At 44.7% G+C, this 25,752-nt stretch overlaps 5 protein-coding genes and 4 non-coding genes across 9 annotated transcripts; 7 read left to right on the forward strand and 2 right to left on the reverse strand.

Moving 5' to 3' along the window:
* The first annotated feature begins 243 nt into the window (after positions 1 to 243).
* Positions 244 to 1,141, forward strand: LOC136768274 (uncharacterized). The gene is made up of 2 exons (XM_066722375.1): positions 244 to 827; positions 974 to 1,141. The coding sequence occupies exons 1-2, from the start codon at positions 366 to 368 to the stop codon at positions 1,124 to 1,126; spliced, it is 615 nt and encodes a 204-aa protein (XP_066578472.1). The 5' UTR covers positions 244 to 365; the 3' UTR covers positions 1,127 to 1,141.
* Positions 1,142 to 1,309: 168 nt separating this feature from the next.
* Positions 1,310 to 2,988, forward strand: LOC136768273 (zona pellucida sperm-binding protein 3-like). Its single transcript, XM_066722374.1, has 7 exons — positions 1,310 to 1,463; positions 1,543 to 1,717; positions 1,798 to 1,912; positions 2,066 to 2,163; positions 2,250 to 2,323; positions 2,475 to 2,851; positions 2,929 to 2,988. The coding sequence occupies exons 1-6, from the start codon at positions 1,397 to 1,399 to the stop codon at positions 2,834 to 2,836; spliced, it is 891 nt and encodes a 296-aa protein (XP_066578471.1). The 5' UTR covers positions 1,310 to 1,396; the 3' UTR covers positions 2,837 to 2,851; positions 2,929 to 2,988.
* A 3,383-nt stretch (positions 2,989 to 6,371) lies between these two features.
* Positions 6,372 to 6,442, reverse strand: trnag-ccc (transfer RNA glycine (anticodon CCC)). The gene has a single exon. It is a non-coding gene; the product is annotated as a tRNA-Gly (tRNA).
* A 1,370-nt stretch (positions 6,443 to 7,812) lies between these two features.
* On the forward strand, positions 7,813 to 7,884 carry trnaa-cgc (transfer RNA alanine (anticodon CGC)). The gene has a single exon. It is a non-coding gene; the product is annotated as a tRNA-Ala (tRNA).
* Positions 7,885 to 10,923: 3,039 nt separating this feature from the next.
* LOC136767986 (uncharacterized) lies at positions 10,924 to 11,807 on the forward strand. The gene is made up of 2 exons (XM_066722049.1): positions 10,924 to 11,493; positions 11,640 to 11,807. The coding sequence occupies exons 1-2, from the start codon at positions 11,032 to 11,034 to the stop codon at positions 11,790 to 11,792; spliced, it is 615 nt and encodes a 204-aa protein (XP_066578146.1). The 5' UTR covers positions 10,924 to 11,031; the 3' UTR covers positions 11,793 to 11,807.
* Positions 11,808 to 17,063: 5,256 nt separating this feature from the next.
* On the reverse strand, positions 17,064 to 17,134 carry trnag-ccc (transfer RNA glycine (anticodon CCC)). The gene has a single exon. It is a non-coding gene; the product is annotated as a tRNA-Gly (tRNA).
* Positions 17,135 to 18,504: 1,370 nt separating this feature from the next.
* trnaa-cgc (transfer RNA alanine (anticodon CGC)) lies at positions 18,505 to 18,576 on the forward strand. Its single transcript has one exon. It is a non-coding gene; the product is annotated as a tRNA-Ala (tRNA).
* A 3,043-nt stretch (positions 18,577 to 21,619) lies between these two features.
* On the forward strand, positions 21,620 to 22,500 carry LOC136767987 (uncharacterized). Its single transcript, XM_066722050.1, has 2 exons — positions 21,620 to 22,183; positions 22,330 to 22,500. Exons 1-2 carry the CDS (start codon positions 21,722 to 21,724, stop codon positions 22,480 to 22,482), a joined length of 615 nt encoding a protein of 204 aa, XP_066578147.1. The 5' UTR covers positions 21,620 to 21,721; the 3' UTR covers positions 22,483 to 22,500.
* A 168-nt stretch (positions 22,501 to 22,668) lies between these two features.
* On the forward strand, positions 22,669 to 24,116 carry LOC136767989 (zona pellucida sperm-binding protein 3-like). Its single transcript, XM_066722051.1, has 6 exons — positions 22,669 to 22,821; positions 22,901 to 23,075; positions 23,156 to 23,270; positions 23,422 to 23,519; positions 23,606 to 23,679; positions 23,831 to 24,116. Exons 1-6 carry the CDS (start codon positions 22,755 to 22,757, stop codon positions 24,103 to 24,105), a joined length of 804 nt encoding a protein of 267 aa, XP_066578148.1. The 5' UTR covers positions 22,669 to 22,754; the 3' UTR covers positions 24,106 to 24,116.
* The last annotated feature ends 1,636 nt before the right edge of the window (positions 24,117 to 25,752 follow it).

The raw sequence follows: 25,752 nt of genomic DNA on the forward strand, positions 1-25,752 counted from the left end.
ACTGCAATTTGAAAGCTATAGGCACTTCAACTTATGTGAACAACATAATACAAAAATGACAGACCTAGCCCTCTAATTCACTGGATATAACAAACACATTAATAAATGTATCCAGGCATTACACACAACATACAAGCAGCAGATACCAATAGGGATGATTCAGCTGGATGTGTTAATTGAGAGATCGCAATAGCAGCTGTTTGTTATTTACGTCTAGCCCTATATAGAGCAGGAGCCGTGCCCTAATGATTATCACTTTCTGGGCTAGTGTGTCTGTGAGTGAACTGGGGGTTTAGTGGTTATTGCAGAGCTGTTGTTTAATCCTCTCTTTCCAGTGGCTTTGTCACGTGCTTGTTCTGTGTGCAATGAAGCTGTGCTGCATTGCTCTCTGCCTCTGTGTAGGAGTATTATTACCTACACCGATCTTTGCCGGCCGTGACAATGAGACTTCAAAGGAATCCTCCGACATCGATACGCTGTCCAAGCACTACCGCATTCTCCCCATGTTCATCCAGGCGTCGGCTCCTCTGGTAGACCCAAAGAAACTCCGGCCGGCCACTGGCAGCGAGCCCATGCCGGATGACCTGAGGCGCATCCTGTTCCCCGGTGACAACCTACGGAAAGGCGTGCATCCCAAGAAGGTCCAGAACCGAGGCGTTGCAGTGTGGGGAGACTACAGTAAGATGTACGTGGCAGTGCATAAGAACATCAACGGTTTCAGGTGCAGGCCTTCGGAGCTCATGCTGGGGAGCTGCGCCGTCAGTAAGACCACTGAGCACTACTACTACTTCATCTACGGGCTGAACGAGTGTGGGAACAATCGATCGGTAAGTAGCCGTGTGGATTCGCAGCTTGCACTGTTCCATGCTACGTGTTTTCTGGGAAGTAATGATAACTGGATAGCTGTGATGCTGGTTCCTGTATCTTCATAATGGCTCCTCCCTCTTCCATGGTGTCCAACTTAATCCTGTAGATCATTAATGGCCGACTGGTGTACTCCAACACTCTGCGCTACTCCCCGCCAACTTCTTCACACCCAGTAATCCGGGGCGTGTCCTTCACTGTGCCCATCCAGCTTGTCTACAACCGGTATGGATTTGCTTCCAGAACTCTACATAGCATTTGACCCTCTTCTAACCTGGATCCCAACTGCACCAGACCTGGTGCACAAAACCATGCTGTGTGTTCTGTGATCTCCCTCAGTCCAGCTGATGTCCACAACTTGCACTAAGAACTAGTGCCTATGAGGCTTCATCTGAGGTGTAGAGCAGTAATTGGAGGCAACTGGCTGCCTCCTTCCTGATCTGCTCTGCTGTACTGCCTTTGCAGGTTCCACTATTCCTACAAGATTGGCTACCAGCCCACATTCCCCCAGCATGGCAGCACCCTTCCAGGCATGGACAAATCTGCCTTCTTCAGAGAGCTGAAGAACAGACATGGCTACATCCTGGTCACCACCAATGGTACGGTATCTGTAACTTTGCTGGCTGCTTGTGGAAGGGTGTGTGTGCATGGATGTATAACCCTGCTCTGCTTCCACAGAGCAGTGGCTCAGACTCTCCCCAAAGAACATCTACTACCTGGGTCAGCCCATGTACTTCCAGGCCACAGGCTACTTTGCCACTGAAGGGCAGCGGCTGTTCATCCAGTCCTGCTATGCCACGGCCTCTCCAGATCGGCACTCTAAGCCCAGGTTCACCGTGATTGACAACTTTGGGTAAGGCCTTATTCTCGGTGGCTTAACTAGCTTTCACCCCGTCTTCTGGTCAAGATGCCAACGTCTCTGCTTGCCCACAGGTGCCTGGTAGACAGCAAGGCTGATGGGTGCCAGTCCAGGTTCGTGCCGTACACGAGGAAGGACGTTCTCCGCTTCACCATCGACGCCTTCCTGTTTCAGAAGACCCTGTCTGAGGTATCCAATGCATGCTGCTATGATGGAGCCCACTGTGTCACTTTTCCACCATTGCTGAGCCAAGATCGATAGGAAGCCTTTTCCCGAGGATGTGGGAGAACCTTTTTATAGTGATTTGAAGCCAATCCCTGTATGTTGTCTGCTCCCCTACAGCATGGGATGACTGAGCTGTACATGCACTGCACCATGACTGTGGCAGAACATGTGACTCCAGGCGCCAAATCCTGCACCTACAACCGAAAAGCTAAAAGGTACCTCTATTGCAGCAGCCTGCTGCTCTGGGCAGCCTGTGAGGGGGGGGAAAAACAGGCCCGTGACCCTCTCCTCTTGTGAACAGGTGGGAGGAGCTGTATGGGAACCATGCTGTGTGTGTGTGCTGTGACTCCAGGTGTTCTGGGGACCGGGCAGAAGGTGGGTATACTGGTGCTATGAATCTTGGCTCCGTTCTTTGACTTGCAAGTGCGTCGACTTGCAGTCCCTCTATACCCACATGTCCTATAGACTAAGAACACGCACCATCCGTAACTCCTCAATCCTCTTTCCTTGTCTGTATTGACACCAGCTCAGAGGAGTGGCCTAGTGACCAGTCACCTGCTGCCCTTGGAGCATCCTGGTGCTAAAATGAACTCTGTGGAAGGATCCCATAGATCAGGGGAAGAAGGGAGCCCCATCCTGGAACCGCATGCTGAAGGAGAAGCTAGGCAAGTGGACTCTCACCCAGAGGAATCTGCAGTGGTAGAGGTGCATTCCTGGGATGTCTCTGAAGAGGGACCCGTGGCATCGGAAGACTATGCAGCTGAACTGTTTAAAGGTGAGGGGGAGTCTTGGGCGAGCTTTCAGGATGAGGATGAGGATGATGAGCGAGAGGAGTTCCATAGAGAGGAGGATGAGGAGGAGGATGAGGATGAACGATTCCCAGTGTAATGGGATGGCTGGCAGGTAAGGGTCTTCCTCTCCTAGTGCTCCACTGCTCTGTTGCCCAGGCTACAGTGCTCATCTGCTCCTTCTCTCCCCAGGTCCCGGAGGAATTCCAGTGTCTGCTTGTTGCAATGGAACCAATAAACCTTCAAAATGCATCTGGGTCTCCTCTCTTTATTCCAATCCACTGCTACCAGTACTTCTGACATGAGGTCCCTATTCTGAGGGCCCCGTCAAAGGGGTGCAGTGGCCTATGATGACATGGGCTGAATCCAGCTTATTGTAGACTGCATGCATCATGGTTCCACCTGCATCACTTGATGCCTGTAGCGTAAGGTACACTTATAAATTTCAATGAAAGAAGTGAATTTATAGTATCACCTTATCACGAATCCTGGAATCTTGTAGAACTCAATCTCTGTAATACTTGGATGCAGACACCAATTCCAAAGATATAAATTGTCAAATTTATTCAAAACAAAGACTAAATGTAGCACTACACTAATTATACAAAAGGGAAAAACTAATAAAAATTCAACTCTAGATCAACAAATCAAAGACGAATTGTTTCCGTGACCAAACCAAAGACCATGGCATCGCATATGATAACACACAAATCGTTAAACAAAAAAGGTTATAAACACATTGACTACAATACCGGTTAGTAAGACGAAGGTGAGTCTCTCATTAGTATTATTAGTCAGACATTAAATAACTACGCAGGTTAGTATTTATGTCCGGTAACTTCTCATTATATATATATATATCAGTCTCATTTACGTTTAGGTGCCGAGAAAGATCCTATCATTACTTGTTACCACAATTTCCCTTAACTGATTATTATTCAATGATTAAGGATAGGCAGGGCCACCAATAATCTAATGTCTATTAACTTGTGTCAATTTCAGACTAAACAGTTAAACGGGAATGAGAAGATATTTCTCGGCGTTGACAGATTTTATTTCTAAAATCATCAACAAAACAGTTTAATGCAACACACATTTATATTTAAGAAAACTAAATGATATTACACATTCTAGAGTTATGAATCACAGATTAACATTTCTAATTGATTTCTCAAATGTCATGAATCATGAACGCCAAACTGTTAAACTTATCTGAACTTCGTCGCAGAGAGGCCTCTCTGGCTTCGGGCTCAGATAACAGCACACGGCACGAGGTCCGTGTGTTTTGGAACAAAGGCAGTCCGGTTCGGCTTTGTCCAAGAACTTCCACTCAGTCAATGCACCTGGAAGTTGGGGTTTCGCGAAAGTAGAGTCGTTTCCAAAAAGATTTTCCACTGGTTTGAAGGCTCCAAGGTTGTGCACAAAATCTTCTTGGCAAGCAGGGTCTCTCACCGTACTTATTTGAAGACAAAATCTTTGAGGAAAGCAGGGCCCTGTTTGTTCCAAGGGTCAAGTTTCTTAAGACTCAAATAGCTATTTAAATGACTGACACTTTCGTATACAGTCGACTTAGTCAATTGTCCAGCTGTAAAACTCCACTGATCAGGTGGGCACAGGCGGGCAGCGCAGTCTGTAAAGTTCTTTATTTAATAAAGTCCTTTAAAGAATTCTTCGTACGGCTCAATCTCCTTCTCCCAGTTTAACTCTTCTGTTGCCGGCAAAGACTTGGTTGGTTTCTGGTTCCGGTTCTGGCAACAGAGCTACAGGTTGAGCTGTGGCAGCGAGTTACTGGTTCAGGTGAGAGAGAGAGAAAGAATGTCCGCTGTTCCTTATAGTCTGTCAGATCAATAGGTGGTTGGTCCCTGAGTTCTTGAGATTGGATTTCAGTTTCAGCCCCCAGTGTCCTATTGGAGGGGGGCTTGATTTATGACTGATGTCAATCCATGCCATCTTTTGGAAATGCCGGTTGGCCTGGGTTCGTAGCTCTATGTCGGGATTTCGGCTCTCATCCACTTCAAAGAGTTTTTATCACCTACAGGCCCCTTTCTCCAGACATTTCACAGCAGGACTCTAAACCATTCGGCCCATTCTCGGTGCCATCCTCCCCAAAACTGTCACTTTGTTGCAAACCAGTTCCAAGCTGATGAGCTAAGGAAATCTGATAACTTTGGGGGGGGAGAGGTCTTCTTTAGATCAGTGCTTCAGCTCAGAGCCCAAATGCTCTTATCCAAATACACCCAACATAACGCTACACACCTGTTCTGGTATTCCAACTGATGGAGGGTCTACAAACCATGATGCTTGACTAATTGAAGTCCGCCTATTGCCAACCACTCTGAAGATCAAAATAATCCTGCAGCCCACAACCCCAGCCGTACATTAAGAGGGACAATATCACCCAGACAGCTTAGAAAGAAAGGAAGGCCGATTGCTGTCAGTATTTGTTTGTAGCTGCTTTCCTGCTGGCGGTTAGCATTCTTTACCTGCCCTGGATTCATTCACATGATTCACTCTGCAGAGACTGGCTGTCAAAATGGTGTCCAAACATTTAATGCTCTCTCTAGTTTGACCCTTAATAGACAAGGGGGATGAATTGGATTAAATGAAATCTAAACCCTGCTGTGTCAAGTGAGAGAAATGCATCAGGCAAGCGCAAATCTATAGGGTGCCAACTGTAACCCCTGAGTCCTTTTGCTTCAGAGTGTCCTTTTTCACAGCCTCCGTGTATTTTTTTTACCCACATTTCTATATAATGAAATGCTAAATCTCAATGTTTGGAGAAATAATTTTGACTGAATGCTTAGTTTGCAAAGCCCATATTTTGGATGTATCTACACTGTTCACTTTGAAATAAATATTTAACCTGATCGAGGAGACCCCCGAAATAAATCTATAGCTTTGCCCCATCGTGCCTGTTTTGGTGTCCATTTAATAACAAAGTGATCCAAGGATCCTATCCAGTGTGGTTTTGAATGTTCCCACATTTTCAGCTTCATCCACATCACTGGGGAGTTTGTTCCAGATTTGTGCCAAAAATGTCGGGGTGGGAAATTCTTTCAACATTGATTTCTTTGTGTAGTGTTGTTTTCAGCACAGTCCTCAAATCCTGTTGTCCTTGTTGCCACAACAGGTAAGTGTGTGTTCCTGGGTGATAAAAGATCCCTTGTCAGAAGTGGGATGCAAAGCCAAGCCTCCAGAGGAATTTCATCAGAAAGCACAAACAACCCTTATATTGCACAGGTGTGCAGATCAGTGTGGTAGAATTCAAAAGGAAAGGTAGCTCCCACTCGTGAATAGTTACAGGAATTGTCCCGTCCGCTCTTGATCTTGAAACGGGCACATATGAACTCCTGTGAAATAACAAGAGATGGATTACTACCCCTTCTCTGCTGCAGCAGAATTTTACTACCTATTGTGCAGATCAGGGCTTGCGTTTGTCACCAATGTGCCTCGATTTATTTCTGAAATATAACTCCCAGAAAGCATTGTCTTTGTGTTTTTGAAATTGAATAACCTCAAAAGAAAGAAATGATCCAGTCAATTGATAAAAAAAGTCTAGCCGCTGCATTCTGTAATGAAAAAAAAATTAGATGACAATTACAATCAAAGCAAGAAAGAAAGCGGGCTGTGTTAGATGCGCCAGCCGGGAATCAAACCCGAGTCACAAGAATGGGAATCTTGTATGATACCACTACACCACTGGCGCTGCTGGGGAAGCTCTGGCTTGTGTCCTTGAAGCAAATTCACAAGACGTCTAGAAAACGTCCCATGGGGCAAGATGATGTCTTAATGATTATCCTTATTAGTCTGTTGTCGATCTGCTTAATTCGTACCTAGCCAATCACTACATCACAGGGGCATGGTTGGCATTTGTGGAAAATATATCTTCATGATAGTGCATCGGAATATTCAAAACTGAAGGATAGTAATGGGATTGGTAGCAGCCGATATTATTAATATTTTATGAACAACTAGGCGGTGTTGCAGGCTGTTGTTTTTGTGGATGGTTTGCTGGTCTGTTGTATAACTGCCCTGCAGAGACAATCAGTATGAAGGCGAACACGATTTCGTTAACGTGTGCCCATTTACAAGTTCAATGAATGAATACATAAATACAGCAGATCTGGGTTTCCCTCTAAAACATTAAGGACTGGTTTCATAAATGCGTCCATAAGTCCATAAACACCACGAGTGCAACGTGCACACTTTAGTTCAGATATAACCTGCTCTATTGTAGCTGCTGTTACTGTACGATTCATTGTGAAATGTGTGTATTTTGTATCAACTGCAACTTGCCCTGGTTAAGGACGCCTACGGTGTATATTACAAATATTACAAAAATTGTTGTTTGCAGTTACAAATCTGTAGTAAGAGTAATAAGTTAAGGGAGTCAAGTTGAGCCATTTAAAATACTAATCTACTAATGATGATTACAATAACAACAACAATAATAATAAAATAGCAAATATTTATTTTAGTGTTGCACATGGAAACGTTCTCTTACCGTAGTGTAATGCTTGTCTGAATATAATGTTGTCTATAGACGTTAAGCTATTCCTAATATCTCTTAAGAGAAACGTATTTATTACGCTGTCTCCAATCATCTAAAGCATACAGAATAAAATAGCAACAAAAGTCCTTTCCACACCAGGCTCTATCGCTCGTAGAGTTGCTTAAAACGAGACACAAACCAAACCCACAATTGCTCCGCTCCTCCCACAACAGGGCGTGGACTTCCGACACTGGCCTGGTTTTCCTGTGGCGCTTTATTAGAACAACAAGAGATAACAGTGTGTTTCTGTCTTCATTCGACCGCATGTGTGGGTGTAACTTTGTAATTGTTTAATGAGGTCCCGCAAAGTTTGGGGTGAAATGCAAAGTAATCTAATAGTAAAGTAACTACTTACTTTGCCCAGGGAGTAATAAGTATTAAGTTACTGTTTATATGAGTAAAGAATACAATGTAATATATTATTTTCTGTGAGTAATGACCAAACACTGCTCTTTTCTTTCTCTTTTGGCTTGTTAGTTTGTTGTTGACAGAGATTCAAAGTGTGAGAAAAGCAGGCTGGCAGTGGGGATGTAGCTCAGTGGTAGAGCGCATGCTTCGCATGTATGAGGTCCTGAGTTCAATCCTCAGCATCTCCATGGCTGTCTTTTAATGGAGTCCGTGCACTATGTCATTGGATGCACATAGCAAATACCGATGAAATCAGGATCCCGTGATTCATCGGTCACACTAGCGTGAACCTTTTCGGCACTCTCTCCCAGCATTCGTCCGAGAAACACTGTGTGTATGCATTTATTGTGAGAAGTGGAGCTACTAAGCTACTAAAAAAGAAGTGTTAACCAAGCACCCAACGATGCGTTTTCTCCCACTGAATTGTGCACCTCGAAAGTCTACCAAATGCAGACTCCTTAGCATTGCCAAAGCATTGTCCCCCACAGGACACCGACTTATATGTTGACCCTCCCTCTCTCCATAATCAATCCATCAGCTAGGAACGGACCTAAATTCATGATGAAATTACATGTGCAATCAAAGCAAGATAGAGAGCATGCTGTGTCAGTTGCACAAGAAGAAGACGAAGAAGAAGAAGAATACTTTCACCAGTATTCACCCGAGCGTTTCATCAACCGCCCTTAGGCCAGAGACCTCGTGTGGCAAGGGTAGCGCGTCTGACTCCAGATCAGAAGGCTGTGTGTTCAAATGACGTCGGGGTCAGTGTTTTGTACACCAGCAGTCACCAGTAACACAAAGGTTGCATGAGTAATTGCACAGCTGGCACTGTAAAGTGAAAATGCACACTCTTGTTGATTTTGCAAAAAGCATTTAAAGTAGCATGAAAGCGTACACTTGCCAGCTGAGAATAGACAGAGAAGCAAGTGTCTTTTGTATTGGCTGGGAATCAAACTTAGATCAACTGATCAGAAGGCAGCTATGCTAACCACTATACCACAAACACTTATATATAAGGTCCACACAATATGTGATTCCAGTCGAACTTGATTCCAGCATGGCAAAGTGGCAGGCAATTTGTTGTCCATATTGCAATCAGTCAAACATTTGGGAAGGCCGATTTTGGGAATCTCAACTTTCCTGTTCATGAGTGCGGAATGAAATTGTCCATTAGCAGCTTTCCAGATCTTTTTCGAAAAGGATCAAAAAACAAAAGGGTTTCAATGCATCACCCTCTGGGTTATAAGCCCAGCTGGCTTGCACTGTGCCACTCTGCTCTTAACACACACATACACCTGTTACCGTCACAGCCAGTCCTATATTGCAATCAATACAAGTTTGCAAAGCCCTGCGTTATTTCCACTTTCCTGTTCAAGACTGCACACCAAGCTTCTCCATGCACTGGAGCAGCTTTCCAGGTTTCAGTGCCTTCACATTTCACCCTGTATGTGCTGTGGGAAGCATCACCTGAAAGGGAACATGAGCCAGAGAAGCAAATGCTCTAGGGGTGGGTTGTACTAACGGGATCAGATCTTGATCTTGATCTCAATTGTGTTGTACTAAACGGATCAGGACTCAATCTGAGCTCAGATCCGAGCTCAAAAATGATCGTGCTTTTGAGCAGGATCAGAGCTTTATCTGACTTTTTAACATTCAGGAAGTCTGTAGACTTCATCTAGTTCGCCGGCATCCAACACGCACACCGCAGCTATTTAAAGACAGGCAAAAGCCTTTAGAGGTTTCTTGGGAGGAAGACGTATGATTGCTGTATAGATTAGCAGCATGAAACATACTTAACCTCACAGACATAGTTGATCCTGTTTGAGGACCTACATCGAAGCGCAGTCATACCTTACCAAAACGTTTGGAGCTGCGTTCACTGTTGAGATATTTTGCAACTGGCAGGTTTCAGCAAATACTAGGTAACATTGTCGATGTAGTCAAGTCTGGTTCAGCACAGATAAACAATGAAGATGTGACTTACAGTTTTACAAAGATTTGCACTTTCAAATAAACAGTATCATGTTGAACTGTACATTCTTTTGTGTCTTCATGGTGAGGTGTAGTTTGTGTGCAATTAGGGATGTATTTATTTACATTTCTGTAAAAAAGTATGTTAAAGCTTCAGCAACCCCGTTGCAAACTACTGTAGCAACTCCACGGCTGTGCAACGCTTTGAGAAGCGCCCCTACACGCCATACCTGTAAGACATTTCTTAAAACTCACCTTTATACATAAGCTTTTAAGGATCTCTCTTACTCTTAGTTTGCAAATTTTATTAAATACTCTTGCGTTGCTACTGTTGTGTTGCCTGTTTGATTTTGTATGTTCTGACTGTTTGACTTGTAGCGCTATTTGATATGAGAAAAGTGCATTATGAATACAATTGATTGGCTAGTTATTATTATATAATTTGTGTAGCTAAAGGAACGCACAACAGTGCAAGAAACTGCAAAGGTTGTGTACTTTGTGAGGTTTGAACGGATCTAATGTGCCCTGTCCTTGACGGACAACTTTTCGGATGATGGAATACAAATGATCGTGTGGGATCCTGTGGCAATGATAAGCAGACTGACATTATCATGCATTGGGAAACGTAGTGAACAGCTAAGCTTATTTCATTTATAAAGTCATCAGCAATAGCACAGCATAGTTTTGTCAAAGGTTTATGATACTACCAATAATAATAATGATTAAGGAGGAGCTGACAATACAGATAAATTGTTCATGAAACAGACTTCCTTTACTTCTGTAGCACATATTGCAGTAAACATATCGTCCTCTGACGAAACAAACGCCCTGACAAGCTCATTGAGCAAGAGATGCTCACGAGGGGCATTTCAACCACGTTAAGTAAATCAACAGGGTTCCAGCAATTAACGCCTTTTCCAAATGAATTCCAGACAATGCAGCTGCCCTTAGCTTTAACAATGGCTTGATTAGGTGGAATTTGTGAAACAATGAATTTAAACTGCAATTTGAAAGCTATAGGCACTTCAACTTATGTGAACAACATAATACAAAAATGACAGACCTAGCCCTCTAATTCACTGGATATAACAAACACATTAATAAATTTATCCAGGCATTACACACAACATACAAGCAGCAGATACCAATAGGGATGATTCAGCTGGATGTGTTAATTGAGAGATCGCAATAGCAGCTGTTTGTTATTTACGTCTAGCCCTATATAGAGCAGGAGCCGTGCCCTAATGATTATCACTTTCTGGGCTAGTGTGTCTGTGAGTGAACTGGGGGTTTAGTGGTTATTGCAGAGCTGTTGTTTAATCCTCTCTTTCCAGTGGCTTTGTCACGTGCTTGTTCTGTGTACAATGAAGCTGTGCTGCATTGCTCTCTGCCTCTGTGTAGGAGTATTATTACCTACACTGATCTTTGCCGGCCGTGACAATGAGACTTCAAAGGAATCCTCCGACATCGATGCGCTGTCCAAGCACTACCGCATTCTCCCCATGTTCATCCAGGCGTCGGCTCCTCTGGTAGACCCAAAGAAACTCCGGCCGGCCACTGGCAGCGAGCCCATGCCGGATGACCTGAGGCGCATCCTGTTCCCCGGTGACAACCTACGGAAAGGCGTGCATCCCAAGAAGGTCCAGAACCGAGGCGTTGCAGTGTGGGGAGACTACAGTAAGATGTACGTGGCAGTGCATAAGAACATCAACGGTTTCAGGTGCAGGCCTTCGGAGCTCATGCTGGGGAGCTGCGCCGTCAGTAAGACCACTGAGCACTACTACTACTTCATCTACGGGCTGAACGAGTGTGGGAACAATCGATCGGTAAGTAGCCGTGTGGATTCGCAGCTTGCACTGTTCCATGCTACGTGTTTTCTGGGAAGTAATGATAACTGGATAGCTGTGATGCTGGTTCCTGTATCTTCATAATGGCTCCTCCCTCTTCCATGGTGTCCAACTTAATCCTGTAGATCATTAATGGCCGACTGGTGTACTCCAACACTCTGCGCTACTCCCCGCCAACTTCTTCACACCCAGTAATCCGGGGCGTGTCCTTCACTGTGCCCATCCAGCTTGTCTACAACCGGTATGGATTTGCTTCCAGAACTCTACATAGCATTTGACCCTCTTCTAACCTGGATCCCAACTGCACCAGACCTGGTGCACAAAACCATGCTGTGTGTTCTGTGATCTCCCTCAGTCCAGCTGATGTCCACAACTTGCACTAAGAACTAGTGCCTATGAGGCTTCATCTGAGGTGTAGAGCAGTAATTGGAGGCAACTGGCTGCCTCCTTCCTGATCTGCTCTGCTGTACTGCCTTTGCAGGTTCCACTATTCCTACAAGATTGGCTACCAGCCCACATTCCCCCAGCATGGCAGCACCCTTCCAGGCATGGACAAATCTGCCTTCTTCAGAGAGCTGAAGAACAGACATGGCTACATCCTGGTCACCACCAATGGTACGGTATCTGTAACTTTGCTGGCTGCTTGTGGAAGGGTGTGTGTGCATGGATGTATAACCCTGCCCTGCTTCCACAGAGCAGTGGCTCAGACTCTCCCCAAAGAACATCTACTACCTGGGTCAGCCCATGTACTTCCAGGCCACAGGCTACTTTGCCACTGAAGGGCAGCGGCTGTTCATCCAGTCCTGCTATGCCACGGCCTCTCCAGATCGGCACTCTAAGCCCAGGTTCACCGTGATTGACAACTTTGGGTAAGGCCTTATTCTCGGTGGCTTAACTAGCTTTCACCCCGTCTTCTGGTCAAGATGCCAACGTCTCTGCTTGCCCACAGGTGCCTGGTAGACAGCAAGGCTGATGGGTGCTAGTCCAGGTTCGTGCCGTACACGAGGAAGGACGTTCTCCGCTTCACCATCGACGCCTTCCTGTTTCAGAAGACCCTGTCTGAGGTATCCAATGCATGCTGCTATGATGGAGCCCACTGTGTCACTTTTCCACCATTGCTGAGCCAAGTTCGATAGGAAGCCTTTTCCCGAGGATGTGGGAGAACCTTTTTATAGTGATTTGAAGCCAATCCCTGTATGTTGTCTGCTCCCCTACAGCATGGGATGACTGAGCTGTACATGCACTGCACCATGACTGTGGCAGAACATGTGACTCCAGGCGCCAAATCCTGCACCTACAACCGAAAAGCTAAAAGGTACCTCTATTGCAGCAGCCTGCTGCTCTGGGCAGCCTGTGAGGGGGGGGGAAAAACAGGCCCGTGACCCTCTCCTCTTGTGAACAGGTGGGAGGAGCTGTATGGGAACCATGCTGTGTGTGTGTGCTGTGACTCCAGGTGTTCTGGGGACCGGGCAGAAGGTGGGTATACTGGTGCTATGAATCTTGGCTCCGTTCTTTGACTTGCAAGTGCGTCGACTTGCAGTCCCTCTATACCCACATGTCCTATAGACTAAGAACACGCACCATCCGTAACTCCTCAATCCTCTTTCCTTGTCTGTATTGACACCAGCTCAGAGGAGTGGCCTAGTGACCAGTCACCTGCTGCCCTTGGAGCATCCTGGTGCTAAAATGAACTCTGTGGAAGGATCCCATAGATCAGGGGAAGACGGGAGCCCCATCCTGGAACCGCATGCTGAAGGAGGAGCTAGGCAAGTGGACTCTCACCCAGAGGAATCTGCAGCGGTAGAGGTGCATTCCTGGGATGTCTCTGAAGAGGGACCCGTGGCATCGGAAGACTATGCAGCTGAACTGTTTAAAGGTGAGGGGGAGTCTTGGGCGAGCTTTCAGGATGAGGATGAGGATGATGAGCGAGAGGAGTTCCATAGAGAGGAGGAGGAGGAGGAGGAGGAGGATGAGGATGAGGATGAACGATTCCCAGTGTAATGGGATGGCTGGCAGGTAAGGGTCTTCCTCTCCTAGTGCTCCACTGCTCTGTTGCCCAGGCTACAGTGCTCATCTGCTCCTTCTCTCCCCAGGTCCCGGAGGAATTCCAGTGTCTGCTTGTTGCAATGGAACCAATAAACCTTCAAAATGCATCTGGGTCTCCTCTCTTTATTCCAATCCACTGCTACCAGTAATTCTGACAGGAGGTCCCTATTCTGAGGGCCCCGTCAAAGGGGTGCAGTGGCCTATGATGACATGGGCTGAATCCAGCTTATTGTAGACTGCATGCATCATGGTTCCACCTGCATCACTTGATGCCTGTAGCGTAAGGTACACTTATAAATTTCAATGAAAGAAGTGAATTTATAGTATCACCTTATCACGAATCCTGGAATCTTGTAGAACTCAATTTCTGTAATACTTGGATGCAGACACCAATTCCAAAGATATAAATTGTCAAATTTATTCAAAACAAAGACTAAATGTAGCACTACACTAATTATACAAAAGGGAAAAACTAATAAAAATTCAACTCTAGATCAACAAATCAAAGACAAATCGTTTCCGTGACCAAACCAAAGACCATGGCATCGCATATGATAACACACAAATCGTTAAACAAAAAAGGTTATAAACACATTGACTACAATACCGGTTAGTAAGACGAAGGTGAGTCTCTCATTAGTATTATTAGTCAGACATTAAATAACTACGCAGGTTAGTATTTATGTCAGGTAACTTCTCGTTATATATATATCAGTCTCATTTACGTTTAGGTGCCGAGAAAGATCCTATCATTACTTGTTACCACAATTTCCCTTAACTGATTATTATTCAATGATTAAGGATAGGCAGGGCCACCAATAATCTAATGTCTATTAACTTGTGTCAATTTCAGACTAAACAGTTAAACAGGAATGAGAAGATATTTCTCGGCGTTGACAGCTTTTATTTCTAAAATTATCAACAAAACAGTTTAATGCAACACACATTTATATTTAAGAAAACTAAATGATATTACACATTCTAGAGTTATGAATCACAGATTAACATTTCTAATTGATTTCTCAAATGTCATGAATCATGAACGCCAAACTGTTAAACTTATCTGAACTTCGTCGCAGAGAGGCCTCTCTGGCTTCGGGCTCAGATAACAGCACACGGCACGAGGTCCGTGTGTTTTGGAACAAAGGCAGTCCGGTTCGGCTTTGTCCAAGAACTTCCACTCAGTCAATGCACCTGGAAGTTGGGGTTTCGCGAAAGTAGAGTCGTTTCCAAAAAGATTTTCCACTGGTTTGAAGGCTCCAAGGTTGTGCACAAAATCTTCTTGGCAAGCAGGGTCTCTCACCGTACTTATTTGAAGACAAAATCTTTGAGGAAAGCAGGGCCCTGTTTGTTCCAAGGGTCAAGTTTCTTAAGACTCAAATAGCTATTTAAATGACTGACACTTTCGTATACAGTTGACTTAGTCAATTGTCCAGCTGTAAAACTCCACTGATCAGGTGGGCACAGGCGGGCAGCGCAGTCTGTAAAGTTCTTTATTTAATAAAGTCCTTTAAAAGAATTCTTCGTACGGCTCAATCTCCTTCTCCCAGTTTAACTCTTCTGTTGCCGGCAAAGACTTGGTTGGTTTCTGGTTCCGGTTCTGGCAACAGAGCTACAGGTTGAGCTGTGGCAGCGAGTTACTGGTTCAGATGAGAGAGAGAGAGAGAGAGAGAGAGAGAAAGAATGTCCTCTGTTCCTTATAGTCTGTCAGATCAATAGGTGGTTGGTCCCTGAGTTCTTGAGATTGGATTTCAGTTTCAGCCCCCAGTGTCCTATTGGAGGGGGGCTTGATTTATGACTGATGTCAATCCATGCCATCTTTTGGAAATGCCGGTTGGCCTGGGTTCGTAGCTCTATGTCGGGATTTCGGCTCTCATCCACTTCAAAGAGTTTTTATCACCTACAGGCCCCTTTCTCCAGACATTTCACAGCAGGACTCTAAACCATTCGGCCCATTCTCGGTGCCATCCTCCCCAAAACTGTCACTTTGATGCAAACCAGTTCCAAGCTGATGAGCTAAGGAAATCTGATAACTTTGGGGGGGGAGAGGTCTTCTTTAGATCAGTGCTTCAGCTCAGAGCCCAAATGCTCTTATCCAAATACACCCAACATAACGCTACACACCTGTTCTGGTATTCCAACTGATGGAGGGTCTACAAACCATGATGCTTGACTAATTGAAGTCCGCCTATTGCCAACCACTCTGAAGATCAAAATAATCCTGCAGCCCACAACCCCATCCAGTACTTTAAGAGGGACAATATCACCCAGACAGCTTAGAAAGAAAGGAAGGCCGATTGCTGTCAGTATTTGTTTGTAGCTGCTTTCCTGGTGGCGGTTAGCAGTCTTTACCTGCCCTGGATTCATTCACATGATTCACTCTGCAGAGAGTGGCTGTCAAAATGGTGTCCAAACATTTAATGCTCTCTCTAGTTTGACCCTTAATAGACAAGGGGGATTAATTGGATTAAATGAAATCTAAACCCTGCTGTGTCAAGTGAGAGAAATGCATCAGGCAAGCGCAAATCTATAGGGTGCCAACTGTAACCCCTGAGTCCTTTTGCTTCAGAGTGTCCTTTTTCACAGCCTCCGTGTATTTTTTTTACCCACATTTCTATATAATGAAATGCTAAATCTCAATGTTTGGAGAAATAATTTTGACTGAATGCTTAGTTTGCAAAGCCCATATTTTGGATGTATCTACACTGTTCACTTTGAAATAAATATTTAACCTGATCGAGGAGACCCCCGAAATAAATCTATAGCTTTGCCCCATCGTGCCTGTTTTGGTGTCCATTTAATAACAAAGTGATCCAAGGATCCTATCCAGTGTGGTTTTGAATGTTCCCACATTTTCAGCTTCATCCACATCACTGGGGAGTTTGTTCCAGATTTGTGCCAAAAATGTCGGGGTGGGAAATTCTTTCAACATTGATTTCTTTGTGTAGTGTTGTTTTCAGCACAGTCCTCAAATCCTGTTGTCCTTGTTGCCACAACAGGTAAGTGTGTGTTCCTGGGTGGTAAAAGATCCCTTGTCAGAAGTGGGATGCAAAGCCAAGCCTCCAGAGGAATTTCATCAGAAAGCACAAACAACCCTTATATTGCACAGGTGTGCAGATCAGTGTGGTAGAATTCAAAAGGAAAGGTAGCTCCCACTCGTGAATAGTTACAGGAATTGTCCCGTCCGCTCTTGATCTTGAAACGGGCACATATGAACTCCTGTGAAATAACAAGAGATGGATTACTACCCCTTCTCTGCTGCAGCAGAATTTTACTACCTATTGTGCAGATCAGGGCTTGCGTTTGTCACCAATGTGCCTCGATTTATTTCTGAAATATAACTCCCAGAAAGCATTGTCTTTGTGTTTTTGAAATTGAATAACCTCAAAAGAAAGAAATGATCCAGTCAATTGATAAAAAAAGTCTAGCCGCTGCATTCTGTAATGAAAAAAAATTAGATGACAATTACAATCAAAGCAAGAAAGAAAGCGGGCTGTGTTAGATGCGCCAGCCGGGAATCAAACCCGAGTCACAAGAATGGGAATCTTGTATGATACCACTACACCACTGGCGCTGCTGGGGAAGCTCTGGCTTGTGTCCTTGAAGCAAATTCACAAGACGTCTAGAAAACGTCCCATGGGGCAAGATGATGTCTTAATGATTATCCTTATTAGTCTGTTGTCGATCTGCTTAATTCGTACCTAGCCAATCACTACATCACAGGGGCATGGTTGGCATTTGTAGAAAATATATCTTCATGATAGTGCATCGGAATATTCAAAACTGAAGGATAGTAATGGGATTGGTAGCAGCCGATATTATTAATATTTTATGAACAACTAGGCGGTGTTGCAGGCTGTTGTTTTTGTGGATGGTTTGCTGGTCTGTTGTATAACTGCCCTGCAGAGACAATCAGTATGAAGGCGAACACGATTTCGTTAACGTGTGCCCATTTACAAGTTCAATGAATGAATACATAAATACAGCAGATCTGGGTTTCCCTCTAAAACATTAAGGACTGGTTTCATAAATGCGTCCATAAGTCCATAAACACCACGAGTGCAACGTGCACACTTTAGTTCAGATATAACCTGCTCTATTGTAGCTGCTGTTACTGTACGATTCATTGTGAAATGTGTGTATTTTGTATCAACTGCAACTTGCCCTGGTTAAGGACGCCTACGGTGTATATTACAAATATTACAAAAATTGTTGTTTGCAGTTACAAATCTGTAGTAAGAGTAATAAGTTAAGGGAGTCAAGTTGAGCCATTTAAAATACTAATCTACTAATGATGATTACAATAACAACAACAATAATAATAAAATAGCAAATATTTATTTTAGTGTTGCACATGGAAACGTTCTCTTACCGTAGTGTAATGCTTGTCTGAATATAATGTTGTCTATAGACGTTAAGCTATTCCTAATATCTCTTAAGAGAAATGTATTTATTACGCTGTCTCCAATCATCTAAAGCATACAGAATAAAATAGCAACAAAAGTCCTTTCCACACCAGGCTCTATCGCTCGTAGAGTTGCTTAAAACGAGACACAAACCAAACCCACAATTGCTCCGCTCCTCCCACAACAGGGCGTGGACTTCCGACACTGGCCTGGTTTTCCTGTGGCGCTTTATTAGAACAACAAGAGATAACAGTGTGTTTCTGTCTTCATTCGACCGCATGTGTGGGTGTAACTTTGTAATTGTTTAATGAGGTCCCGCAACGTTTGGGGTGAAATGCAAAGTAATCTAATAGTAAAGTAACTACTTACTTTGCCCAGGGAGTAATAAGTATTAAGTTACTGTTTATATGAGTAAAGAATACAATGTAATATATTATTTTCTGTGAGTAATGACCAAACACTGCTCTTTTCTTTCTCTTTTGGCTTGTTAGTTTGTTGTTGACAGAGATTCAAAGTGTGAGAAAAGCAGGCTGGCAGTGGGGATATAGCTCAGTGGTAGAGCGCATGCTTCGCATGTATGAGGTCCTGAGTTCAATCCTCAGCATCTCCATGGCTGTCTTTTAATGGAATGTCATTGAATGTCATTGGATGCACATAGCAAATACCGAAGAAATCAGGATCCCGTGATTCATCGGTCACACTAGCGTGAACCTTTTCGGCACTCTCTCCCAGCATTCGTCCGAGAAACACTGTGTGTATGCATTTATTGTGAGAAGTGGAGCTACTAAGCTACTAAAAAAGAAGTGTTAACCAAGCACCCAACGATGCGTTTTCTCCCACTGAATTGTGCACCTCGAAAGTCTACCAAATGCAGACTCCTTAGCAAAGCATTGTCCCCCACAGGACACCGACTTATATGTTGACCCTCCCTCTCTCCATAATCAATCCATCAGCTAGGAACGGACCTAAATTCATGATGAAATTACATGTGCAATCAAAGCAAGATAGAGAGCATGCTGTGTCAGTTGCACAAGAAGAAGAAGACGAAGAAGAAGAAGAATACTTTCACCAGTATTCACCCGAGCGTTTCATCAACCGCCCTTAGGCCAGAGACCTCGTGTGGCAAGGGTAGCGCGTCTGACTCCAGATCAGAAGGCTGTGTGTTCAAATGACGTCGGGGTCAGTGTTTTGTACACCAGCAGTCACCAGTAACACAAAGGTTGCATGAGTAATTGCACAGCTGGCACTGTAAAGTGAAAATGCACACTCTTGTTGATTTTGCAAAAAGCATTTAAAGTAGCATGAAAGCGTACACTTGCCAGCTGAGAATAGACAGAGAAGCAAGTGTCTTTTGTATTGGCTGGGAATCAAACTTAGATCAACTGATCAGAAGGCAGCTATGCTAACCACTATACCACAAACACTTATATATAAGGTCCACACAATATGTGATTCCAGTCGAACTTGATTCCAGCATGGCAAAGTGGCAGGCAATTTGTTGTCCATATTGCAATCAGTCAAACATTTGGGAAGGCCGATTTTGGGAATCTCCACTTTCCTGTTCATGAGTGCGGAATGAAATTGTCCATTAGCAGCTTTCCAGATCTTTTTCGAAAAGGATCAAAAAACAAAAGTGTTTCAATGCATCACCCTCTGGGTTATAAGCCCAGCTGGCTTGCACTGTGCCACTCTGCTCTTAACACACACATCCACCTGTTACCGTCACAGCCAGTCCTATATTGCAATCAATACAAGTTTGCAAAGCCCTGCGTTATTTCCACTTTCCTGTTCAAGACTGCACACCAAGCTTCTCCATGCACTGGAGCAGCTTTCCAGGTTTCAGTGCCTTCACATTTCACCCTGTATGTGCTGTGGGAAGCATCACCTGAAAGGGAACATGAGCCAGAGAAGCAAATGCTCTAGGGGTGGGTTGTACTAACGGGATCAGATCTTGATCTTGATCTCAATTGTGTTGTACTAAACGGATCAGGACTCAATCTGAGCTCAGATCCGAGCTCAAAAATGATCGTGCTTTTGAGCAGGATCAGAGCTTTTTCCGACTTTTTAACATTCAGGAAGTCTGTAGACTTCATCTAGTTCGCCGGCATGCAACACGCACACCGCAGCTATTTAAAGACAGGCAAAAGCCTTTAGAGGTTTCTTGGGAGGAAGACGTATGATTGCTGTATAGATTAGCAGCATGAAACATACTTAACCTCACAGACATAGTTGATCCTGTTTGAGGACCTACATCGAAGCGCAGTCATACCTTACCAAAACGTTTGGAGCTGCGTTCACCGTTGAGATATTTTGCAACTGGCAGGTTTCAGCAAATACTAGGTAACATTGTCGATGTAGTCAAGTCTGGTTCAGCACAGATAAACAATGAAGATGTGACTTACAGTTTTACAAAGATTTGCACTTTCAAATAAACAGTATCATGTTGAACTGTACATTCTTTTGTGTCTTCATGGTGAGGTGTAGTTTGTGTGCAATTAGGGATGTATTTATTTACATTTCTGTAAAAAAGTATGTTAAAGCTTCAGCAACCCCGTTGCAAACTACTGTAGCAGCTCCACGGCTGTGCAACGCTTTGAGAAGCGCCCCTACACGCCATACCTGTAAGACATTTCTTAAAACTCACCTTTATACAAAAGCTTTTAAGGATCTCTCTTACTCTTAGTTTGCAAATTTTATTAAATACTCTTGCGTTGCTACTGTTGTGTTGCCTGTTTGATTTTGTATGTTCTGACTGTTTGACTTGTAGCGCTATTTGATATGAGAAAAGTGCATTATGAATACAATTGATTGGCTAGTTATTATTATATAATTTGTGTAGCTAAAGGAACGCACAACAGTGCAAGAAACTGCAAAGGTTGTGTACTTTGTGAGGTTTGAACGGATCTAATGTGCCCTGTCCTTGACGGACAACTTTTCGGATGATGGAATACAAATGATCGTGTGGGATCCTGTGGCAATGATAAGCAGACTGACATTATCATGCATTGGGAAACGTAGTGAACAGCTAAGCTTATTTCATTTATAAAGTCATCAGCAATAGCACAGCATAGTTTTGTCAAAGGTTTATGATACTACCAATAATAATAATGATTAAGGAGGAGCTGACAAAACAGATAAATTGTTCATGAAACAGACTTCCTTTACTTCTGTAGCACATATTGCAGTAAACATATCGTCCTCTGACGAAACAAACGCCCTGACAAGCTCATTGAGCAAGAGATGCTCACGAGGGGCATTTCAACCATGTTAAGTAAATCAACAGGGTTCCAGCAATTAACGCCTTTTCCAAATGAATTCCAGACAATGCAGCTGCCCTTAGCTTTAACAATGGCTTGATTAGGTGGAATTTGTGAAACAATGAATTTAAACTGCAATTTGAAAGCTATAGGCACTTCAACTTATGTGAACAACATAATACAAAAATGACAGACCTAGCCCTCTAATTCACTGGATATAACAAACACATTAATAAATGTATCCAGGCATTACACACAACATACAAGCAGCAGATACCAATAGGGATGATTCAGCTGGATGTGTTAATTGAGAGATCGCAATAGCAGCTGTTTGTTATTTACGTCTAGCCCTATATAGAGCAGGAGCCGTGCCCTAATGATTATCACTTTCTGGGCTAGTGTGTCTGTGAGTGAACTGGGGGGGTTTAGTGGTTATTGCAGATCTGTTGTTTAATCCTCTCTTTCCAGTGGCTTTGTCACGTGCTTGTTCTGTGTACAATGAAGCTGTGCTGCATTGCTCTCTGCCTCTGTGTAGGAGTATTATTACCTACACCGATCTTTGCCGGCCGTGACAATGAGACTTCAAAGGAATCCTCCGACATCGATGCGCTGTCCAAGCACTACCGCATTCTCCCCATGTTCATCCAGGCGTCGGCTCCTCTGGTAGACCCAAAGAAACTCCGGCCGGCCACTGGCAGCGAGCCCATGCCGGATGACCTGAGGCGCATCCTGTTCCCCGGTGACAACCTACGGAAAGGCGTGCATCCCAAGAAGGTCCAGAACCGAGGCGTTGCAGTGTGGGGAGACTACAGTAAGATGTACGTGGCAGTGCATAAGAACATCAACGGTTTCAGGTGCAGGCCTTCGGAGCTCATGCTGGGGAGCTGCGCCGTCAGTAAGACCACTGAGCACTACTACTACTTCATCTACGGGCTGAACGAGTGTGGGAACAATCGATCGGTAAGTAGCCGTGTGGATTCGCAGCTTGCACTGTTCCATGCTACGTGTTTTCTGGGAAGTAATGATAACTGGATAGCTGTGATGCTGGTTCCTGTATCTTCATAATGGCTCCTCCCTCTTCCATGGTGTCCAACTTAATCCTGTAGATCATTAATGGCCGACTGGTGTACTCCAACACTCTGCGCTACTCCCCGCCAACTTCTTCACACCCAGTAATCCGGGGCGTGTCCTTCACTGTGCCCATCCAGCTTGTCTACAACCGGTATGGATTTGCTTCCAGAACTCTACATAGCATTTGACCCTCTTCTAACCTGGATCCCAACTGCACCAGACCTGGTGCTCAAAACCATGCTGTGTGTTCTGTGATCTCCCTCAGTCCAGCTGATGTCCACAACTTGCACTAAGAACTAGTGCCTTGATGAGGCTTCATCTGAGGTGTAGAGCAGTAATTGGAGGCAACTGGCTGCCTCCTTCCTGATCTGCTCTGCTGTACTGCCTTTGCAGGTTCCACTATTCCTACAAGATTGGCTACCAGCCCACATTCCCCCAGCATGGCAGCACCCTTCCAGGCATGGACAAATCTGCCTTCTTCAGAGAGCTGAAGAACAGACATGGCTACATCCTGGTCACCACCAATGGTACGGTATCTGTAACTTTGCTGGCTGCTTGTAGAAGGGTGTGTGTGCATGGATGTATAACCCTGCCCTGCTTCCACAGAGCAGTGGATCAGACTCTCCCCAAAGAACATCTACTACCTGGGTCAGCCCATGTACTTCCAGGCCACAGGCTACTTTGCCACTGAAGGGCAGCGGCTGTTCATCCAGTCCTGCTATGCCACGGCCTCTCCAGATCGGCACTCTAAGCCCAGGTTCACCGTGATTGACAACTTTGGGTAAGGCCTTATTCTCGGTGGCTTAACTAGCTTTCACCCCGTCTTCTGGTCAAGATGCCAACGTCTCTGCTTGCCCACAGGTGCCTGGTAGACAGCAAGGCTGATGGGTGCCAGTCCAGGTTCGTGCCGTACACGAGGAAGGACGTTCTCCGCTTCACCATCGACGCCTTCCTGTTTCAGAAGACCCTGTCTGAGGTATCCAAGGCATGCTGCTATGATGGAGCCCACTGTGTCACTTTTCCACCATTGCTGAGCCAAGATCGATAGGAAGCCTTTTCCTGAGGATTTGGCAGGCCCTTTTGTGATTTTTGAAGCCAATCCCTGTATGTTGTCTGCTCCCCTACAGCATGGGATGACTGAGCTGTACATGCACTGCACCATGACTGTGGCAGAACATGTGACTCCAGGCGCCAAATCCTGCACCTACAACCGAAAAGCTAAAAGGTACCTCTATTGCAGCAGCCTGCTGCTCTGGGCAGCCTGTGAGGGGGGGGAAAAACAGGCCCGTGACCCTCTCCTCTTGTGAACAGGTGGGAGGAGCTGTATGGGAACCATGCTGTGTGTGTGTGCTGTGACTCCAGGTGTTCTGGGGACCGGGCAGAAGGTGGGTATACTGGTGCTATGAATCTTGGCTCCGTTCTTTGACTTGCAAGTGCGTCGACTTGCAGTCCCTCTATACCCACATGTCCTATAGACTAAGAACACGCACCATCCGTAACTCCTCAATCCTCTTTCCTTGTCTGTATTGACACCAGCTCAGAGGAGTGGCCTAGTGACCAGTCACCTGCTGCCCTTGGAGCATCCTGGTGCTAAAATGAACTCTGTGGAAGGATCCCATAGATCAGGGGAAGAAGGGAGCCCCATCCTGGAACCGCATGCTGAAGGAGAAGCTAGGCAAGTGGACTCTCACCCAGAGGAATCTGCAGCGGTAGAGGTGCATTCCTGGGATGTCGCTGAAGAGGGACCCGTGGCATCGGATGACTTCCATATGGAGGAGACGGAGGAGGAGGATGAACGATTCCCAGTGTAACAGGATGGCTGGCAGGTAAGGGTCTTCCTCTCCTAGTGTTCCACTGCTTTGTTGCCCAGGCTACAGTGCTCATCTGCTCCTTCTCTCCCCAGGTCCCGGAGGAATTCCAGTGTCTGCTTGTTGCAATGGAACCAATAAACCTTCAAAATGCATCTGGGTCTCCTCTCTTTTATTCCAATCCACAGCTACCAGTACTTCTGGCCAACACTGACATGAGGTCCGTATTCTGAGGCCCTGTCAAAGGTGTGCAGTGGCCTATGGTGACATGGGCTGAGTCCAGCTTATTGTAGACTGTATGCAGCCCAGGGTTCCACCTGCATCTCTTGACACCTGTTCTGATATTTCAGACTTGCTGCAGTTGCTGGTATTCCAACTGATGGAGGTTATGGGGACCTTTTTCTACAAACCGTAATGCTTGACTAATTGGAGTCCACCTATACCCAACCTCTCTGATGCTCAAGACAATTGGGCAGTCCACAACCCCAGCCAGTTCTTTCACACCAGTATCCTAATATTAGGGCTGTCAATCGATTAAAACATTTTGATCGTATGATTGTCATGAGTTAACGCATGATTAATTGCATATTTTTATCTGTTCTAAATGTACCTTAAATTAATACTTTGAGTTTTTAATACTCTAATCAACATGGGCATGGACAAATATGGATGCTTTATGCAAATCTGTTATTAGTGAAACCATACTCCACATAGAGCATGAAGACTAGACCTGTTTCAAAGGTCATAGATGTTTTTCAAATAACTTGTTCATGCCTATTAGACACATGAACAAAATAACATAGAAATACCAGGTTCCCATTACTACTTTCTTTGCAGTGAGCAATTTACTTACACAAGCCTGTTTACATTTAGTTATTTAGCCACCCATTTAGTTATCGCTGTGGTGAGTCTATTGCTTGTGGAGTTGTCCCTCCATGTCTGCTGCAAATGATCTAGTGTGCTCTGCCTTTGGTGAGGTGGAGGAGAGCTCTCTGCATCAGTTGTATGCTTTGCCATCAAGTGATATTTTAAACTTGACGTGCGGCGGTGATAATTCATATCGACAAACAATGCAGACAACTTCAGACATCGTTTAGTATGTGAATTTTCCGTTCAGAAGACTTTTTTTGTTTTCCTGATGCTGCATCCTTTCCTGTCTTACGGCTCACTATGGCTGCATCTCCATTTCTCCAACTACGGGCTAGGCTATGGGTCAAAATGCGCGCTGCATTAATCATGCGTTAATAAAATTAGTGTGGTTAAAATTTATCTCCTTCATTGTTTTTGCTTGAGGTGGAACTGCATCATGTATGACCCAAAAATGGTAGCAGAGCAGCACAGAGGTGTGAATCTAGAGTGATCCAACCAATAAATAAGCTTGTCTATCTTGGACCATATCACCCAGACAGCTTAGAAAGAAAGGAAGGCCGATTGCTGTCAGTATTTGTTTGTAGATGCTTTCCTGGTGGCGGTTAGCATTCTTTACCTGCCCTGGATTCATTCACATGATTCACTCTGCAGAGAGTGGCTGTCAATATGGTGTCCAAACATTTAATGCTCTCTCTAGTTTGACACTTAGTAGACAAGGGGGATGAATTGGATTAAATGAAATCTAAACCCTGCTGTGTCAAATGAGAGAAATACATCAGG

The sequence above is a fragment of the Amia ocellicauda genome, chromosome 14 (assembly GCF_036373705.1).
Source record: "Amia ocellicauda isolate fAmiCal2 chromosome 14, fAmiCal2.hap1, whole genome shotgun sequence".
In the NCBI taxonomy this organism is placed as follows: Eukaryota; Metazoa; Chordata; class Actinopteri; order Amiiformes; family Amiidae; genus Amia; species Amia ocellicauda.

Excerpts from the sequence above, each read along its gene's own strand:
- LOC136768274 (XM_066722375.1), top strand. The coding sequence starts at position 366 with ATGAAGCTGTGCTGCATTGCTCTCTGCCTCTGTGTAGGAGTATTATTA. Across the intron at positions 828-973 it reads AGTGTGGGAACAATCGATCG|ATCATTAATGGCCGACTGGT; the intron begins GTAAGTAGCCGT and ends TTAATCCTGTAG.
- LOC136768273 (XM_066722374.1), top strand. The coding sequence starts at position 1,397 with ATGGACAAATCTGCCTTCTTCAGAGAGCTGAAGAACAGACATGGCTAC. Across the intron at positions 1,718-1,797 it reads ACCGTGATTGACAACTTTGG|GTGCCTGGTAGACAGCAAGG; the intron begins GTAAGGCCTTAT and ends GCTTGCCCACAG. Across the intron at positions 1,913-2,065 it reads TTCAGAAGACCCTGTCTGAG|CATGGGATGACTGAGCTGTA; the intron begins GTATCCAATGCA and ends GCTCCCCTACAG.
- LOC136767986 (XM_066722049.1), top strand. The coding sequence starts at position 11,032 with ATGAAGCTGTGCTGCATTGCTCTCTGCCTCTGTGTAGGAGTATTATTA. Across the intron at positions 11,494-11,639 it reads AGTGTGGGAACAATCGATCG|ATCATTAATGGCCGACTGGT; the intron begins GTAAGTAGCCGT and ends TTAATCCTGTAG.
- LOC136767987 (XM_066722050.1), top strand. The coding sequence starts at position 21,722 with ATGAAGCTGTGCTGCATTGCTCTCTGCCTCTGTGTAGGAGTATTATTA. Across the intron at positions 22,184-22,329 it reads AGTGTGGGAACAATCGATCG|ATCATTAATGGCCGACTGGT; the intron begins GTAAGTAGCCGT and ends TTAATCCTGTAG.
- LOC136767989 (XM_066722051.1), top strand. The coding sequence starts at position 22,755 with ATGGACAAATCTGCCTTCTTCAGAGAGCTGAAGAACAGACATGGCTAC. Across the intron at positions 23,271-23,421 it reads TTCAGAAGACCCTGTCTGAG|CATGGGATGACTGAGCTGTA; the intron begins GTATCCAAGGCA and ends GCTCCCCTACAG. Across the intron at positions 23,680-23,830 it reads TTCTGGGGACCGGGCAGAAG|CTCAGAGGAGTGGCCTAGTG; the intron begins GTGGGTATACTG and ends TATTGACACCAG.